Below are 19,281 nucleotides of genomic sequence, written 5' to 3'. Positions count from 1 at the left end.
ATCTATTGTGAGCGGAGAGGCCAGAAGACCTCGGTGTCTCGGGTGTCATAAAAAAAATCCAGATCTTGACTTACCACTTTAAACTACTGTCATGACTATTTACAGGACACAACTAACTTTCACCTTGTGAGTATAGGACCTCTACTCTAGAAAGCGAGGTTTAGAATATATTGCATGCTTCGAATAGAAAGATGGGTAGGACACAAATGGTGCTCCTGATGAGCTCCCTTTCCTGTGCTGTCATGGAGGTGGCAGAACGGACCACCTGTCTGCAGGAGAGGGTGGCCACAGCCCCGAGGGGTTTCACAGGAGGGAGAGCAGACTCATGTCAGGCATCGTAGGAAACACCGTGAAAGGTACATGCACCTGGCTTTGAAGGACAAGCAGGGTCTGGACTTGTGGAAGCGGAGGGCCGGGCAGCTGGGAGATGAGCATGGAGAATGTTGAATGGGAATTTTTTTTTTTTGATAGGCCAGGTAGAGCTGTTGGAGAATCTTGCATAGGAGAAGGATACGATTGATCTGATCCTCGCTAAAAGTAGATTGAAGAGAGGTGTCTGTTGGTTAGGTGGCTATGCTAATGGCTTAGGTAAGAGATGGGGACAGGAGGGAGGGGGTGGGTGTGAGAGAGGGTAAGGAGATGGAACTACAGGACTGACTAGCCAACAGACGGGAGGTGGGTCCAAGGAGATGCAGTAGATTCTAGCTGGGTGCCAAGAGCCCTGGCAGAGGGACAGGTTTGGGAGGAAGCTCATGAATTCCCAGAGGCTGAGTGAGACATCCAAGTGGATAAAGTGAGGAGCGGATAGAAAAAGACAGTCTGGGGCTTAACCTGATGATGGCTGGATGCAGAGATTTTAGTGGCATCCTCAGAGAAGTGAGATTCGATCACAAGTGTCTGTGAAGAGGGAGAGAGCAGACGAAAGGGCTGAGGACCAGACCGGGGTCCACGTGATGGCAGCTGTCGACGTAAACAGGGGAAAGAAACAGTATCATCAGAGAGGCCAGTGGAGAGCCTGAAACATACAGGAGGACCCAAACCCTGGGAGGAGTCTCCCGGGGAGGAAGGTCAGCAGTTCTAAATGCCACGGACAAAAAAAGAAGGATGAGGCAGGGGCAGAGGCTGGGGACTTGTTTGTCTGAAGTTGCTGCCCATCCTTGTAAAAGCCATTTCATTAACGAGTTAGGGCCAAAGTCACATGGCAAGGGATTCCGGAGAGGCCAGGGGAGGATGGGGGAGGGGGCGGGGTTAGCGGGTGTAAACAAGGGAAGAATGACTCTTTCCCAGAGGGCCAGTCTCGGGAGCCAGCCAGCAGGAGGTCACTTCATGAGTGGCTTCAATAAAATGCTGAAGGCACAGATTCTAGTCGTTCGAGAAAAGAAGGCATGGAGAGGAAGACTAAGTTGGGAGTAATTGGTTCTTTCAAGAGATTTGGAGGCTAAGATTGCAACTGCGGGAATAAAACTGCAGAAGGTCTTATCCAAGAATGGTTTTAGTATGTAAAACAGTCCCAGCACTTTTCCTGGTGCTCAAGGGGCTCCTCTTTTTAGTCCCCCAGGGAAAAATAACACATCTGAGAACTGAGGTTAGGGACAGCTGTGGAGTCAGGCTGACCCCAACCCTTACCCCAACCCCGCCAGGTAGAAACTGGGACCATGCTTAAGATGATTTTCCTCCTTCCAAAAACAGCAAAGAGGTGGTTATGGAAGTTCCTGTTTAATGGAAATGCTGTGTGGATTAAACCAATGTTCATAAAGTATTTAATAGACATGTAATAAAGGATAGTCATCATTAACTTAAAAAATATATATTAATGCCAATAATAATAATAATAATGTCTAACTTAGGGTCTTCTCAATGCATTACATCTACCTATTAGGACATCAAGTGCTAAAGAGGTTCTTGTGTGGCTGGTTTCAGTTAAACCCCAAAGTTCAAAAACTTCAAATCAACAGGACTCTCGTTTAAGCACCACTTTCCAAACTCTGAATTATTTTAAACTCCCAAGAAACAGTTCATGATGTTAAGAGATTTCATTCAGCTTCCAAGGCAAGATGTGAAAGTTTTTTTTCCTTTGCTATTAAAAAAAAAACAAAACCCTCATTAATCCCTGGTTGCTGACAAATGATCATAAATTGACAAGGAATTTATTTCTACTATGCTACTTTAATAGTGTCTAAGATTTCTATGGTAATTTAGAATGTGAAAGCATTTTCATATGTTATCTCATTTGAGCCACAAAATAACCCCATCAAATAGGCATCATTATCTTATGTATAAGAAATAAGAGAAGGTCAGTGATTTATCTCAGCCACACACGTGAGACGGAGGCAGTCAGGCCCCCGCCCCAGGCTGCACATGTTGGGTGATCCCTCCCTCCAACTCCAGTGGTACTTTTGGATTTGGACTTTAAACTCAGGGGTCCAACAACCCCATACAGGTTATTACAGAGAGATGATCTATATGGAGAACTGGCTTTGAAAACACCATTTGCCCCTCATTTTCAAGAGCTCCAGTTGGGTCAAAATAGGTCCTCCCGGCATCGACGCAATCAAAATGCACTTAGCGACACACAGGATGAGTTGTGCTCCACACCGGCACTGCAGCGTGACTCCAAAATTACCCCGGACAAAAAATCCTTCTGAGTTGTTGAAGAGGTTCAGTGGAACCCTTGGATGCTTCCCCTGAGTGGGGGTGCCCAAGGCGGGGGCCACAGCTACCAGACTCCCTAGAGCAGGATCTCTCCTGTCTCACATGCTGCCGACATGTTGCTTTCAATCACCTTTTACCCCTTCCTGATATAGGAAGCCCAGAGGCCAGACGAGAGATGCTCCACCTGGTCCGCACGGAGAGTTGGAGCTGTGGATGGAGCTGGTCTCAGCATCGCTTAACTTTCCATGGCTTTATGTCACCATCACTCCCCTTACTGAGTGATGATGATTAGTATAAAAACCACCAATTTATTCAGTATATTAGGAAAGCTGCTTTCTCACACACTGTTGTTGCCTTCTCTCCATTTAGAAAATGGTAAATAAGTAAATAAAATATTAAACCTCCCCTTGACTTAACACAGAGCCACCATCCCTTCCTCCTGTAGTTCTCAAACACTCTTTTCTGCCCTGGCCACATACAATGGGTAGATATCTATGTACCCAACATTCTTCCCTAGGGATACTGTGATTTAGATAATATCCCAGAAAGTTAGAAGAGGGAGAAATGTAGTGAAAAGGACTATAAACCTACTTGTTAAGCTACAGGGATAGAGGCACATAAGAGTGAAACCACTGGGGGAAAAAACAAAACTGGAAAAAATAAATCTTTCAAGCCTACATTTTATTTATGTTTAGCCACACCACACAGCATGCAGGATCATAGTTCTGCATCAAGAGACAGGACCTATTCCCCCTGCAGTGGAAGCATGGAGTCTAAACCACTGGTCTGCCAAGAAGTCCCTCCATTTTGTATTTTAACATGGAACTTAATTTTTTAGGGAGTTTTCCCCCAAGTCTTTCATTGTGTAGATAACATAACCAAGATGCAAGAGTATACTATAGACATATTAGCAAAACTGGCCTTACTTTATTGTTAACAATATACAGAACTTACCGATTTTAATGTATTAGTTGGGAAGCTTGTGTGCATGCCCAGCACTAACCTGTGTCTGACTCTGTGTCCCCATGGACTGTAGCCCACCAGGCTTCTCTATCCTTGGGATTCTCCAGACAAAAACACCGGTGCAGGCTGCTATTTCCTCCTCCAGGGGATCTTCCCAACCCAGGGATCAAACCTGTGTCTCCTGCATTGGCAGGCGGATTCTCTACCACTGAGCCACCTGGGAAGCCTCAGTTTGGAAGCTTACTTACACTTTACTATGTGCCTTTAATTGAGTTATCACAACTGTTCCTTCTAATAGACATGTTGGTAGCATTATTTTTGCTTGCATGCAAGTTAGATGTGGATTTCTCCATCTTTCTTTCTCTGTATTCCTAATTAAAAACATACCCATGGGCAACATTTAAAAATACTATTAAATCAGAGTAACAGGAAAATCAAAACTCACAAGCACAATGTAAAAATGTGTGATACCACAGCTACTCTCTAGCTGCTCACTCCATTTATTCCTGTTCACTTTGGGGCAGGCAAGGTAAAGGGTGCAGCTACTTGCAACTTCTGTCACCTTGGTTGTGACTACCTGGCTGTCTCTTTCATTCAAGTAAAGTACTTTGAAAAACTTACAAGTAAACTGATGTTATACAGGAATAAATCTCAAACATTTTTAAAAGTAAAACGATAACTCAAAAAGATACATGCACCCCTACATTCAAAGCAGCTCTATTTACAACAGCCAAGACATGGAAGCAACCTAAATGTCCATCAACAGATGAATAAAGGACATGGTACATACAACAGTGGAACAGACTGGTTCCAAGTAGGAAAAGGAGAACGTCAAGGCTGTATATTGTCACCTGTATATTTAACTTATATGCAGAGTACATCATGTGAAATGCCAGGCTGGAGGAAGCACAAGTTGGAATCAAGATTGCTGGGAGAAATATCAACAACCTCAGATATTCAGATGACACCACCCTTATGGCAGAAAGGGAAGAACTAAAGAGCCTCTTGATGAAAGTGAAAGAGGAGAGTGAAAAAGTTGACTTCAAGCTCAACATTCAGAAAACTAAGACCATGGCATCCAGTCCCATCACTTCATGGCAAATAGAAGGGGAAACAGTGGAAACAGTGGCTGATTTTATTTTGGGGGGCTCCAAAATCACTACAGATGGTGACTGCAGCCATGAAATTAAAAGACGCTTACCCCTTGGAAGTTATGACCAACCTAGACAGCATATTAAAAAGCCAGAAACATTACTTTGCCAACAAAGGTCCATCTAGTCAAGGCTATGGTTTTTCCAGTAGTCATGTATGGATGTGAGTGTTGGACTATAAAGAAAGCTGAGCGCCAAAGAATTGATGCTTTTGAACTGTGGTGTTGGAGAAGACTCTTGAGAGTCCCTTGGACAGCAAGGAGATCCAACCAGTCCATCCTAAAGATTAGTCCTGAGTGTTCACTGGAAGGACTTATGTTGAAGCTGAAACTTCAATACTTTGGCCACCTGATGCAAAGAACTGACTCATTTGAAAAGACCCTGATGCTGGGAAAGATTGAAGGCAGGAGGAGAAGGGGATAACAGAGGATGAGATGGTTGGATGGCATTGCTGACTCAATGGACATGAGTTTGGATAAACTCTGGGAGTTGTTGATGGACAGGGAGGCCTGGCATGCTGCAGTCCATGGGGTCACAAAGAGTCGGACACAGCTGAGCACCTGAACTGAACGGATTACCAGTCATAAAGAAGAATGGAAAAATGCCATTTGCAGCAACATGGATGCAACTGTAAATTACCATACTCAGTCAGAAAGAGAAAAACAAATACTGCATGATATCACTTATATGTGAAATCTAAGATAGGACACAAATGAACTTATTTACAAAACAGACTCACAAACATAGAGAACAAACCTATGGTTGCCAAGGGGAAGAGGGTTGGGGGGGGAGGGATGCAGTGGGAGGCTGGGGTTAGTGGGTGTAAACTATGATACACAGAATGAATAAACAAGGTCATATTGCATAGCGCAGGGAACTAGATTCACTATCTTGTGATAAACCATAATAAAAAGAACATTAAAAAAGAATGTATATATATGTGTATGTGAGTCAATTTGCTGTACAGTATAGTTGTAAATCAACTATACTTCAATTTAAAAAAAGGTAAGCCAGATTTGTGGTTAACAAAGATAACCCTGAAAACTGATTTGGAAAGTGTGAGATGAGAGCCATGAGGACTGGCAGAAATCAGAGGAAGAACAGGAGTGAGAGGGTTATTCAGGGTTGGGATCTGACAGGTTGGAAGCCAGACAAGAACAAAGGAGGTCGAGCCACAAGGATACAGGACAAAGTCCTTTTGAAATGGCTAAGCCTAGGGTCTGGGTTGGGCAGACAAGGGATGGGTAGCGGCCAGAGAGAATGTAAGAGTCTGGGATGCTGGAGGCAGAGTGTTCATGGTGAGTCCAGCCACAGGTGAAGGGTGGTGGAATACAGGCGGGAAGGAGGTGAATCTCCCTATCTGAAGAGGCCAAATATTCACTGGGCCATATCTTTGAGTCTATTATATTGAAATTCCAAAGCGCGATGGTCATAGCTAGGATATAAAGGCAGGTTGTGATCCTGGAGCTGAGTTCACTGAGGAAGATGAAGGAACATTCCCGAAGATAAGGAAATAAGGTGAGAGAAGACATCGAAAAGTGAAGGAAGTAAAAATGTTCTGAACAGGTAGCAGAATGTAAGGATTGCACTTACTCTCCCTCTTGGCTGCTGGAAGGAAAGGGATTAGTGACTTTGGCTGCAGAGAACTGAAAGGCAGATGAGGCTGCCATTATGGGGGGTGGGCACAAAGCTAGTTAACCAGAGGAGAGGAGTGTGCCCAAGGAAACCAAGTGAGACGCAGCATCACGATACTCACGCAGCCCAATACCACTGGATTTTTCCAAACATCATGTGACGCAGGTGAGCTCCAAGTCACTGAAATTCCCAGGCTTTTTCACACATAAACTCTTGTTTCGTCCATTCTCCTTTTAGCTGCGCTAATTCAAATCAAGAAATTCTTATTAAATGGCCTGCCAAGTGCTAAGACTCTGAAATAGTCCTTGACCTCAGAGAGCACACAGCTTAGCTGGGGAGACAGATATGATAACTGACAATTATAAGAATATCTGGCAAGTCTCATAATGGAACTGAATACAAAGGTCAGAAGCTACCCAACATGTTTTATATTTATATCCTAACAGAATCTCATTTTCAGCTCATTACTCTGAACGGTCTAGACAGTCTGTAATCTTGATATTGTCATTTAACTTATGGATCATTTGCCAATATTTCAAATGTATTAAGTCTTAGGCAGTAGGAAAAGAGACTTAAATAATTTTTTAGAAGATGAGTGAAACTTAAACTAGATGAATGAAGTTCTGATTGGCTAAACCTCAGAGGCTTTATGTAATTCTGAGACTCCCGTGTTAAACACACATATCACATACATGGGAAAATACTTGAAGCCTTTAGGTACTCAGGATTTATTATCTGAAGGGGAATCATTTTTGTTGGTTTGTTTTGAGATATGGCTGCTCACATTTTAAAACTACAGTGAGTCAAATTGTGAATCTTTCAAGTAAAGACAAAAACATAAATAAAAGTAGTTTGTATACTGTGGTATCAGTTTTGAAAAGAATTAAAATAACAAAACAGAGCGTGTTTGTATATGCAAAGAACCTATGTCTAAGTGATTCTACAGCAGACTGTTATTAGACTCTTTCGAGTGCAGAGAGTCTAGCATTATTGGTGACCCTCACGTCTCATGTTATACATTGCCATAAGGCTGTTCTTTAATCTAGTAGGTATTACTCTTGTAATCAGAAGGAAAAGAATCTATGTAGGCATCTTAAAAAGGGATAACTTGACTTAAAAAGGGAAAAACTGCCTAGTTTTAATGCACACTCATTTTTGAAGACACCTACAGGTATCAGCATGATGCACCCATAGTTTAAAAGTACCTTCCACTTTCGAAGGGGACAAGGACCTTGACGCTGGTCTTCCTTGGTTAGCCTGTCCCTTAACAATTCAAAGGCCTCTTCCCTTACAGTTTGGTTCTACCTCTCATCACCTTGCCAATTATCCACCCAACAACTTCCCTACAAACCCCTACTCTAGCCAGACTGATCTCCTGGCTGTCCCAGGACCCCCTTTTGTAAGTTTGCTTGCTTTCTGATACTCCTCCTACCAGAATGGACTTCCATTCGGCTGTAAAATTCCTACTCGCCCTTCAAGGCCCAGCCTGAGCCCCCACGTCTGTCAAGAGGCTCTCCAGGACTTATCAATTCCTCCTCTTCTCCGTGGCTACAGTCAATAAAATCTGCAAGCAGAATATCTCATTCATTATATTCTGCTCTTTTAACTTACCTCTGTGTCTCTATTAACTTAGGCTCTAACAATAAAATTTGGCCTCACCTTCCTTTGGAAACTTCCAGCTCCCCCAGACACATAAGAAGAGGTTGTGTCTTCATCACTCTGGCTCATTTACAGCTACGTGTTTCTGCTGCAAGTCTTTGATAAAGTGGCACAAAGGTTAAGGGCATGAGCTTTGGATTCAGACAAGGTCCACCACATATGGGTTTTGTGACTTTGGGACTCATCATTTCAGCCCTCAAGGTCTCAGTTTCCATCTCTCTAAAATAAGGCTAATAATTTGTACCTCTGACTCATTAGACATATTAAATCTGATGGCAAATTTAAGGCAATCAGCAGAATAAAAATTGTAATAATTTTATCACTTCAAAACAAAGTGACAGGCAGAATCCTTATAAAAAACCAGAAGGGTTGACTTTAAAACTAGTTGGGGGGGGGGGGGGCGGGGGGAAGTGGAAAACCAGCAGTGCTAAAAATCAAGGACTACAGAGAAGGTTTAGAAGGAAGGTCCCGCCTTGCTCATTGTGGTGATCACGGAGCTTTGCTGGAGGGCTTACAGAACACGAACACAAAAGATGACATAAGGAGGGTGGCTTACACAAGGCATGTAAGAATATTCTTTGTTCCTAAGGAGCTGGAGAGCCTCGCCCTGGAATGACTTCTCCAAGAGCAGTGAACAGGTAAATAATACCTTAGCTGGGCCCTGCCCTCTTAGCCAAACACCTGCTTTGGGTTGAGCCTGATGACTCTGAAACTAGTTACAAAGTAGAAGAGCCCTCTGGCAGGAACATGGCCCTTCCTGGGCAAAAACAGCAAGGGACTGACTTCAGTAAAAGGCAAGCAGAATTGTTCACACCTGAACCTCTTCCATCATTTTGGCCATTCTTTATCTCACTATTTCTAAGTACCATCACTGGGATTTTTCTATTGGATATTATTATTTAGGATTATGAATGAATGAAAAAACATGTGCATCATTTGGACATGCTGGGCCATATAATCAAAACTCACATAGTTTAGAAGATAAATAATAGTTGTTTGGAAAAGGTTATTTCTGGCATCTTCTCATCTCAGCTCTGAGAAACCATTCTTTTTCACATGCCCATCTTGGTCAGGACATACCCTCTGTTCCAGCAAAGCTGTCCCAGGATTTCTACTGCTTGAATCATGGCTCACACATACTCGTCCTCCCAGATCCAATACTTGTGTAAAATCCTCTAGCGCAGAACAGAATTTGGAAGAGAGAAGAGGATCTATGAATCACAAGAAGTCTCAAAAGAGTTTGAGGGATTTTACATTCAATATAATTGCACTAAAACATTTAGCTCTGGTTCCAGGGGGAAAAGAAATCGAAGTGGGCAATGATAAGACAAAGAAAAATTCTTTCTTTCAAAAAAGAACTGAGATTAATAATTTAAGATGATTTGACTAACAACTGAATGTATTTTCTGCCAAAGAATTAATTTTTCTTCCTTTTAGATATTTCCTGCACTGAGGTTCTGGAGGACCTTAAGGTAATCTCCAACCAACAGTAAGCTGTGGAATTATGCAGCAAATTCTAGAGATGCTGGGAACTAGCTCTGAATGAGTTGGGTAGTATATGCTTGTATTTCTGATGAACAAATGTTTTTCTTGGCATGGGAAGAGGGAGATGGGCAAGTTGACTGAGTTCCCAGGACATGGAAAGCTTTCATTTGAAATGTTTTTTCCATCCTTGGCACATGAAACTGTGGCTAATTCAAAAAGTCACAGAAATCTCAGGCAGGTGGGTTTCTTGGGAAGGGTCTATCACATGATATTCAACTTTAGGGCAGTGATAATTTTGGAGGCTTTCTATTTGCTGACAGGGGCAAGGTCTAATACTTTAACCACCAAAGACTTTTGGATGTCAAAAGGAAGATGCAGAATCACCTATACCGCTCTGCACGCCTGGACTTACAGATGTCTTAGGTCTTTATAGGATAAATGCCATTTTTCATAATAAGCATTAAAGTAAACTCGAGATCACATTTTAATGTAGAAATTCAGATGTCAAAAATGGAAGGTTAGTGTTCTCTGGCCAGATAATTTTGAGACCAGCAGAACCTATTAAAAATTATGGCCAAGCCATTAAAATTATGTCTCGTATCCCATGTGCTAAAAACGATGTAAATCTTGGTACTTCACAATTATTCACTGGAGAGTCTCTGTTCCGTTATTGTCATTTTTAAAGAAACCACCTCTTCCTTCTTTCACTCCACGAGAAATCTGATTGCAACTGGAACCTGTGTGGAAGGTTCTGATGCCCTAGCAACTAATTGGATCCTCTTAAAGGTTGAATTTTATGTCTTACCTATTTAGAAATCTGAAAAGCTTCTCTTCAAAAAGCAGGCATCTCAGATCTTAATTTTTAAGTGTCAAGTATTGCTGCAGTCAAGGTTAAATGAATTGATGGTTTGGCGCTAGACTCAATACAATTCTTAGAGAAGATTTTCTTTTAAGCTTAAGTGTAATTCACACACTAATATTTTAAAGCTCTACTTAATGTCTTACATATCATATATGAAACAAAGAATGTATTTAGGTCAAGTTATATTTTAAGTGACCTCTAGGAATAGCCTATATGTTAAATATAAAGGTCTATAATGGCATTTATTAAAGATGGGATTAATTTCATGGGTTCTGCTATAATTTTTTCCACTCACCATTGTAGGGGTGAGTGACAAACTGCACACAGGGCAAATCCATGTCCATGCTCATGCCTTTGCATATAAAGTTTTATTGGAACACAGCCATGTCCATTTGTTTGCATATTATCTATGGCTGCTTTCCCATTACAATGGCACTGTTGAATGGTTTTAACAGAGACTCTGTGGCCCACAAACTTGAAAGTATTTTCTATCTGGCCCTTTACAGAAAAAGTCTGCCAAATCCTTGATTTATAGCTTGTAGAAATCAAGCAAAACAAGCCTCCTCTAACTCATATATTATGTTAAAAGACTGGCAGGCAAAATTTTTAAGGAGAATAAAAATTTTTCACTAATCTATGAGTTTTGTTGGTTAGTTTCACTCTATAGCTTCTCTGAATTGGATTTAACTGCAACCACTGTATGCTTTTGGACAAAGACACAGAAAAAAAGCTACTCCATTCCAGGGTCAAATGATTATGTGTACTTGCTCTAAGGGGCTCTGCTACCAGGGGACTACGCTGGTAAATGTCCCCAGTGCCACCACTCTTTCTGTCTCCTCCTGAGGACTGGAAAGGCTTACAACTTGTCTCAACGTGCAGTTTCCCAGTTCTACAGAAGGTCTTGTTATCCAGTGAACAACAACAAAGTCGAAAATACTCTTTGTCAAGGAAGATTGTTTCCTCTTGGCAGACTGATGCGTCAAAGTTTCTGTTAGAGCAATCCCTACGGTTACATCTTTGGATCATTTATCTTTTGAACTTGCCTCTTAAATGCAAATGAAATAAACTTACCCTTGTACAGCTTGGTTCTGTGGAGTTTGTCAGACATGTTAGGAGACTCAGTACAACTAACTGAATTGCAAACTATGATGCCTCCAAGAAATCGTTAGCCAGTTAAAAGAAGTCAGTATAATCATCTACCTAACTATTTCCACTGGAAAATTAGCGGAGAGAACCAAAAGCATATCCACAGGTACAAATGAACACCAAGAAGATCATCAGTGGATGAGTAATCAGACTATCCAATGGCTGGTAAATGTCAGTCTTTAGCAGAAGTTAAAGTCAGAGACTGGCAGACGGAAGCACACAGGAAATTCTTCCAAGCTCCCAGCAGAGCTGCTTCGAATGCACAGAAATGGAAATGACGACCTCAGGTGCTGGGGGCAGTTAGTACAGAGATGGTTGCAAACATAAGGATTTGTTGGCGAGAACATGCAGGATGGAGAACGTGTGACCAAGTGGTAAACTTTGTTATGCGGTGCAGACAACTTGGACTTTGATACGACATGAGAAGTGCCTGTGGTTTTTTGAGGAGAGATGCCCTGATAAAAAATGCTGCTGATCAAATATCATTCTAGAGTTTACAACCGAAACGCCAACTGAAAAATTGTAACAGAAAACCCTTCACTTTATAAAAAAAATTAAAAAATAAATAAATCACGAAGCTCCTTATGGTTTGCTACCAATTCATACTAGCAAAGACATCTCTTGTTGGGTGGGCTATATGGAGATCTGTCTTACAAGGAGGTTTTCATGGCCAAAAGTTCTGGGTGTTTTCCCTAAGTTGCCATTAGGGCACAGGCTAAAAAACTATCTTAATTCTCATATACCTTATGTATTTTGTACATGGTCTTAGGGTCTGATTTTTGTTTCAAGTGCACCACAGTAGCTGCTTCCTAAAGCAGGCCATTCTGTGCAGCATAACTGGACAGAGCGAAGAAAGAAACTGAACGGAAGAAAACGATGGAATGTCACCACTGGCCTGACCTCTTACAAAGGATAGAGCTGAATTTCAAAGTATGTATCCACCACCCAGGCCCCGGGGAACTCCTCAGACCTAAACAAATCTCATCATGAAACTACACCGTTCTAAGTTTCTCTCTTGTTTTATATGTATACGGGTATGTGTGTTTTTCTGTACTGAAAGCAATCTAAGAAAAAGCCTGATACAACCCAGTCCTCTATTTTATATGGCAGAAGGAACCCAGTAAACACAAACACAGCAGAACACTTCCTCTTGTTGACAACCTTATGATTTCAACTTAATGCATTGTTTAGAATAGCAATTATGTGTCATTTCCCATTATCTTACACACAGAATCAGCACTGCTTTTCTTTCCAACCACAGATCATGGAGAACACAGAGAGACCACATGCTGGTGAGACATGTCAAGACTGACATCCCAGAGTCTAAGAGTTCTGTTTATGTCCAGAGCAAGTGTGTGGCCAGGCAGTGGGAATGAAATCAGCCCCCCTCTCCCATACCCCATCTTCTCCCGTCTGCCTTCTTGGCTTCCCTCGCTCTCTTGGAGGGCTTCCTTCTCTCCCTTGTAGGGCTCCTCTCTGGATTGGGAGGCAAAGCAGCTTAGGAAGAACCTTCTTGTTCAGCCAGTTTCCTTCTGCTGGAAAAGACTGGCTCACTCTCAAGACTGCAAACATTTGACCACTGCAAACAGCAGTGAGCATGTCAAGTCGTTTTATTCACATGTCTCACTAGAGGATCAGAAAGCCAAGGACACACTGGTGATTTCCCTGGTTTTATGGATCTCTACTCCCCCCAGGCCTGCAACACATTTTTGGTTCTTGTGTTCAGAGCGACCTGGCATCTGCAGTGTGGGAAACCTTAACTGAGAGCCAGCGGCCCCGCAGCTTCTCCCTATTAAAATGTGCAGTTGGATTTCACATGCGAGTTTCAAACACCATTCAAGGCGTGATTTACAGGCTACTGTCTAGCCCCACAGCTGTTTTTTTGTCCCCCAGATGTAACCATTTCTAGGAATCCACCAATCGGTTCCCCAGCAAATAGCCTGTCCATTTTCAACCTCTTCTATCATTCTTGGGCATTTTGAATCACACAACACCTACATAGAAAGGATTCAAGAAAATATTGATTGAATGGACAAACTGTTAATTTTTCTTTCCATATTATCCATTAATGAGAAAAGCCCATTTGAAACCTTTTTTCTGTTTACCCCACCTTAAACCTTTAGGTTCATCCCACTTAAACAATCACTCCTGACCCACTGATCCAGATTATTTACATACATTGAAATCAGCACAGATCCAATGAGTTCTGTGTAAGCCTCACTAGAGTGGCCACCCAGAGTGTTCACATTCATTATCCTTTCTTCTGTAGAAAGAGAAAAACACTTTTAAATACTGCAACTTATATCCCTGTAGCTAATAGACTACCTGTGTTACACAGAGAGTTAGCCAACATCATTTCATCATATTTCTGCAACCAACCTTCTCCCAAGGTCCTAACCTTGTCTAGCTTCCAAGAATCAGAAATCACCCCTGAAAAAGTTGAGGCTTCAGGCTAAGAGCTGCGGTTAGTTCAAGACCATGCTGATAACATCTTCTAAACATTTGATTCTGAACTGGGCAGTCAGAATGGCACTGTATTAATTTATGATTCTTCTGTGCATCACACAGCTCCTGGCAGAGAGTACAGGCTCAGAAAGTTGACTGAACTTGACTCTTTTTTAGCCTATGTAGAGGAAGGTAGGGCTTCCCAGGTGGCACTAGTGGTAAAGAACCAGCCTGCCAAGGCAGGAAACATAATGAGACACGGGTGTGATCCCTGAGTCGGGAAGATCCCCTGAGGAGGCCTGGCAACCCATTCCAGTACTCTTGCCTGAAGAATCCAATGGACAAAGGAGCCTGGTGGGCTACAGTCCGTAGGGTCACAAAGAGTCAGACACGACTGAAGTGACTTAGCCAGCACGCTCACAGAGGAAGGTGAGCCATGCACTGAGTGGTCTGCAGGATGTCCATGTGCTGGGGACTAAGACCCACCTTCCAAGGGAGGAGGACAAAGAGAAAAGAAGGTAAAACATGAAGACAAATGTGCCAGGAAAGGCCTTTGCTAGGAATGGTGCTTGGACAGATCTATTTCACCCAAGTGTGAAAGTACTAGTTGCTTAGTCATGTCTGACTCTTTGTGATGCCATGGATTGTAGCCCACCAGGCTCCAAAGTCCATGGAATTCTCCAGGCAAGAATACTGGAGTGGGTAGCTTTTCCTTTTTTCAGGGCATCTTCTCAACCCATGGATCGAACCCAGATCTCCCGCATTACAGACAGATTCTTTACCACCTGAGTCACCAGGGAAGCCCCATTTCACCCAAATGGCTCCATAAACGTAGCTTCCATTTCAGATAAAAGCAACTCATTAACAATCATGTGAATGCTTGTTATCATGTGAAGACCTTACAATGTACATAAAATTCTGTTTTTCCCTTTGTTGCAATATACCAATATCTCCCAAGGAACAGAAGCTCAAGGTGCAAAGGGGACATTTTCTGTAGTGTTTCACATGTGTTCCCCGCCCCTATCTCCCAAGCCCGCCGCCCTTAGCTTTGAGACTCTAAGTTTTCCTGGAAAACAACAACAACAAACAACACAGGCTAAACTGCCACACATCAGCAGAAGAGGTAAGTGTGCTCACTTCATTACGAGCCACCATCGTAATAACAAGCCTTCACTGTTAAACAGAAGTCCTTCAAGATAGGAATACCAGCAAGGAGCTACTATGTTTAACCTGGTGTTTACTGATTGGCAAAGAAAAGGCCACTAAATTCTGCAACTCAACAAAGGGAACTTTTAGTCCCAGGACTTACCTTTCCTTTTCCTCCCAGCTTTCTCTGCTCAGACCTTGTGAATGAAGGTTCATCACTTACTCTTTTGCTAATCAGAGCGTCAGACCACGTGGGCATGCTGGGGCTGTCAGATCTTCAGGTAACCTAAGAAGTCTATCTTTTTAAACCCTTACATTAAATACAAGCCCAAATTCATGCTTCGGCCTCAAAGACCAAAACTGCAATCCAAGGATGTAAACTGCTGCATAAAATGACCACTTATTAAATGTATATCTTTTCTCATTAATCTCTCAAGGCCATCAAGGGGTAGGTATCATCATCCAATTTGACCTTTGAGCGTAGGAAGCTAAGATTGCCCAGGAAAACACAACTGGCATTGAGAGAAGTAAGACTCAAAGCCAAGCCTTTGTTCCCAAGAGCCCATGAACTTTCTTGCCAGCCCACTAAGCTCCTACCAAGGACGTAACGACAGACCTTGCTTGGGAAACAGTCCGTTCCCTGACCTGGGAAGGTTTCAGGCTGGCGGTAGATAACCGGTTACCAGAGATGCTGAAGAAGGCATTCAACACCAGGTCAGGGAAGAGAGCAGCTCCTAGCTCTCCCACCTCAGCAAGACTCTACAGACTTCTTCCTCTCCTAAGCCTGTGACTCTGCAGTCATCTGAGGTGAGCAATTAACACCATTCCGTTTCTTGGGTTGATCAAAACCAACCATGCTTTGCTGGGCTCTCCCACACCGGCCATCTCGCTCTCATTCTCTCTGGCGTACACCTTTGATTACACGGCCCATGAGGAGACTCCCTCCAGGGCTTCCCGGATGTAGCCTGAAGCTCCGAAAGGGGGCAGTTACTCCCTCCCTTCAACTGATGCTTCCTCATCAGTCTTCAGCCATAAAAAATAAAAAAAAATCACAAGGTGACTCCGAAATGACACATCCCCACCATTCACCCTTTCCATCCCCGCTCTGAATTGTGTTAATGTATACATCTGGTACCCCCAAACACTTCACAGCATACATACCAATAAATAATACCAATAAGTAAACGAAGGAACACGCCCAGTATTCCTCACGGTCCTGCGCTCAGCCACCGCGGAAGAACTCAACACGAACCCAGCACACACGCGCTTTCCACAAGCTGCACACACATACGTGTAGACACGTCTTGTCTCGGAACCAGAGAGATGCTCACCGAGTTCACTTCGCCCTCCACCTCCAACGTCTATACTGTTCCAACCTTTTCACGTTTCTTCCTTCACCTGAACCATCAGGTTTTCATATACGATTTTCTTCTAAAAAGAAGGCCTGGCTGTTAATCCCCGTCCACCCCCGCCCCGATGGTGGATGCCCGCGTCGAAGCCCGGTTTTACCATTGGAATCTTCCACTTCTTCGGCCGGGGTGGCTTTTTGGGAGGCGTGGTGGGCGTGCGAGGAGAGGAGGCTGACAATCCGCGGCCTGGGGAGGGTCAGGGCTTTTCCGTGGCCCTTGAGGGAGTGTTCCTTCAGCTGGCTGATTGTCATGGTGGAAAAGGAGCACCACGAACACTTGTAGGCGTGCTCACCTGGAGGAAGACAGTGGGGGCGCCAGAGGAGGAGGAGGGGAGACAGGAGGAAATAACTGCGGTGAGTTCATTCACTCATAGAGCACGCCTCAAGCTGCCTGCTCTGAGGACCCTCTCAGACCAACCCCTTGGCAACAACATCCCCCCAACCCTCCAGCATCAAGTGACCTGGTCCCTCTTCACCCCATGCTCAGTTTATGGGAAGGAGCCTACAATGGACTCCCCAGCAGAGCCTGAAATCAAATGTCTAGCTAGCTCCCTCAGAAAGTCTTCCCATCTCTCTCCCTCTGTCTGTGTAACAGAAATGACTGTGTCCGTTTTCATTTCAGCCTTTGCATCATCCACAGAAAATAATACACTTCATTCTTATTCCAAGGGTTGATGGGTGGCTTTCCCAGCACCAAGTCCCTCGGTGCAAACTATTGTGCCATCCTCGTAACTCACTTCCTTGATGACTGACTCTAGGCCTCCTGGATTTCACACATCCTATATGTGGGGTTTTCTTTGGACCCGTTCACAAACTTGAGAACACAACTCTATTTCCCTATCTGATCAACAGTACAGAAATGGGTCAAAGTGATTTCTTAAATGACAGAGGTGTATACATATATAAAAATGTGTGCATCTGTGTGTAGCTCATATATTTAAAAATTTTTAATTTTATATTTTTATAAAATAAATATTTTATATTTTCAATATAAAGGGCATTTAAATAGAAATAGCTCAGTTGGTGAAGAATCCACCTGCCATGCAGGAGACCCCGGTTTGATTCCTGGGTCAGGAAGATCCACTGGAGAAGGGATAGGCTACCCACCACAATATTCTTGGGCTTCCCTTGTGGCTCAACTGGTAAAGAATCTGCCTGTAATAGGGAAATCTGGGTTTGACCCCTGGGTTGAGAAAATCCCCTGGAGAAAGGAAATGCTACCCACTCCAGTATTCTGGCCTGGAGAATTCCATGGACTGTACAGTCCTTGGGGTCGCAAAGAGTCAGACACAACTGAGCGACTTTCACTTCCCTACGTAGAAATAAGTATTTTTTTTTTATTCAAAATAATTTTCATTGGAATATAGTTGATTTACAATGTTGTGTTTCTGTTGTACAGCAGAGTGAATCAGTTATACATATATCCACTCTTTTATAGACTCTTTTCCCACAAAGGTCATTACAGAGTACTGAGTGGAGTTCCCTGCACTAAACACCGGGAGGTTCTTATATGTAGCGTGTATATGTCAGTCCCAATCTCCAATTTATTCCCCCTCTTTCCTTGGTAACCATAAGTTTGCTTTCTAAAAGTACTTTCCTTTTAACTGTTTTTATACCACTGAAATACAGCACAGATCACTATGATCAAGTTAAATGAGAGTATGATTTACTTTTGCCCTAAGCCAGCTTTTAAATGAACTGCAGGGTGTAAAATGGGCATGCATACCTCATTGGACAGACAAACACTGGTACAATCAACTCAGAAAGCAATTCTGCTTTTAACAACAATAAGTTTAGAAAGCTCAGGCCTGAAATTCAGTAATTCCACTTCTGAGAGTTTATATTAAGGAAATATCCTTTAGTACTTAGAAATCTCTATTTAGAAATATATATTATTTATGCTTAGAAAAGGAATGAAACAATCTAAGTCTCCAACCCCAGGGAAATGATTAAGTAAATGTGGGTATATCTTCTTGATAAATTACTATTCATTAAAATAAATTCTTAAAGAGTTGGTCATACACAGGAAAATAAACTTCTGATACTCAGAAAAATAGAAAGGCATAATACATTAAATTATAATCATAACTAGGAGAAAAAATTACAGAGGAAATGGTTGAAAGGAAATATTATCAAATATTAATAACAGTGGTCTTTAGATAATAAGGTTGTGAATGGCTACTACATTTCTTCTTTTATTTTCAAATTTTCTCTAACGAACATGTATTTTTTAAATTTATTTTTAAGGTAAAATGTAAAATCCAGAGTACAGGACCAGTGAATGTGAACTGAGGACGATGCTGCTAATGTGCTACAGACAAATTGCTCACTATAGCAAAGCAAGGAAGATCAAGTAAACTTCCATCCTTGCTTTTACCCTGTTGTGATGGTTACCTTCCTGCCACCTAATTACTAAGTGGAAAATTACTAAGTGGCTTCATGTGAGGCGAGGCCAGCATCCAAAGTCCTGCATTCAGCCTCCTTTTTACAACTGATGACCCCCACAGCGTGCATTTCCAAGAAAGCCTTGAAGAGACCCACACAAAACCTTGAATGATGCAACATGCTATAGCCCAAAGCAGAAGGGAAGCTCAAAGAAGTCAGAGGACCCAAACAAGAAATCAGTCAATTCCACGCTCCTCAAACCATGACCTGGGAGCTACAGGATAATGCTGGGCATGAACAATGATATTTACTAACATAATAAATACAGGGACCTCCCTGGTGGG

General features: G+C 42.6%; 1 protein-coding gene across 13 annotated transcripts in view; it reads right to left on the bottom strand.

The window, feature by feature from the left end:
* Positions 1–19,281, bottom strand: part of ZNF462 (zinc finger protein 462) — a 153,254-nt gene that overhangs the window by 59,760 nt on the left and 74,213 nt on the right. For all 13 annotated transcript variants that reach the window (XM_043453782.1, XM_043453784.1, XM_043453792.1 and 10 more), the window contains one exon: positions 16,654–16,845. In XM_043453782.1, the coding sequence (XP_043309717.1) occupies positions 16,654–16,845 (192 nt within the window). The remainder of the gene's footprint in view (positions 1–16,653; positions 16,846–19,281) is intronic.

The sequence above is a fragment of the Cervus canadensis genome, chromosome 30, assembly GCF_019320065.1.
Source record: "Cervus canadensis isolate Bull #8, Minnesota chromosome 30, ASM1932006v1, whole genome shotgun sequence".
In the NCBI taxonomy this organism is placed as follows: Eukaryota; Metazoa; Chordata; class Mammalia; order Artiodactyla; family Cervidae; genus Cervus; species Cervus canadensis.
The sequence above is the reverse complement of the archived record's forward strand: the minus strand, read 5'-3'. Positions and strand labels throughout refer to the sequence as shown.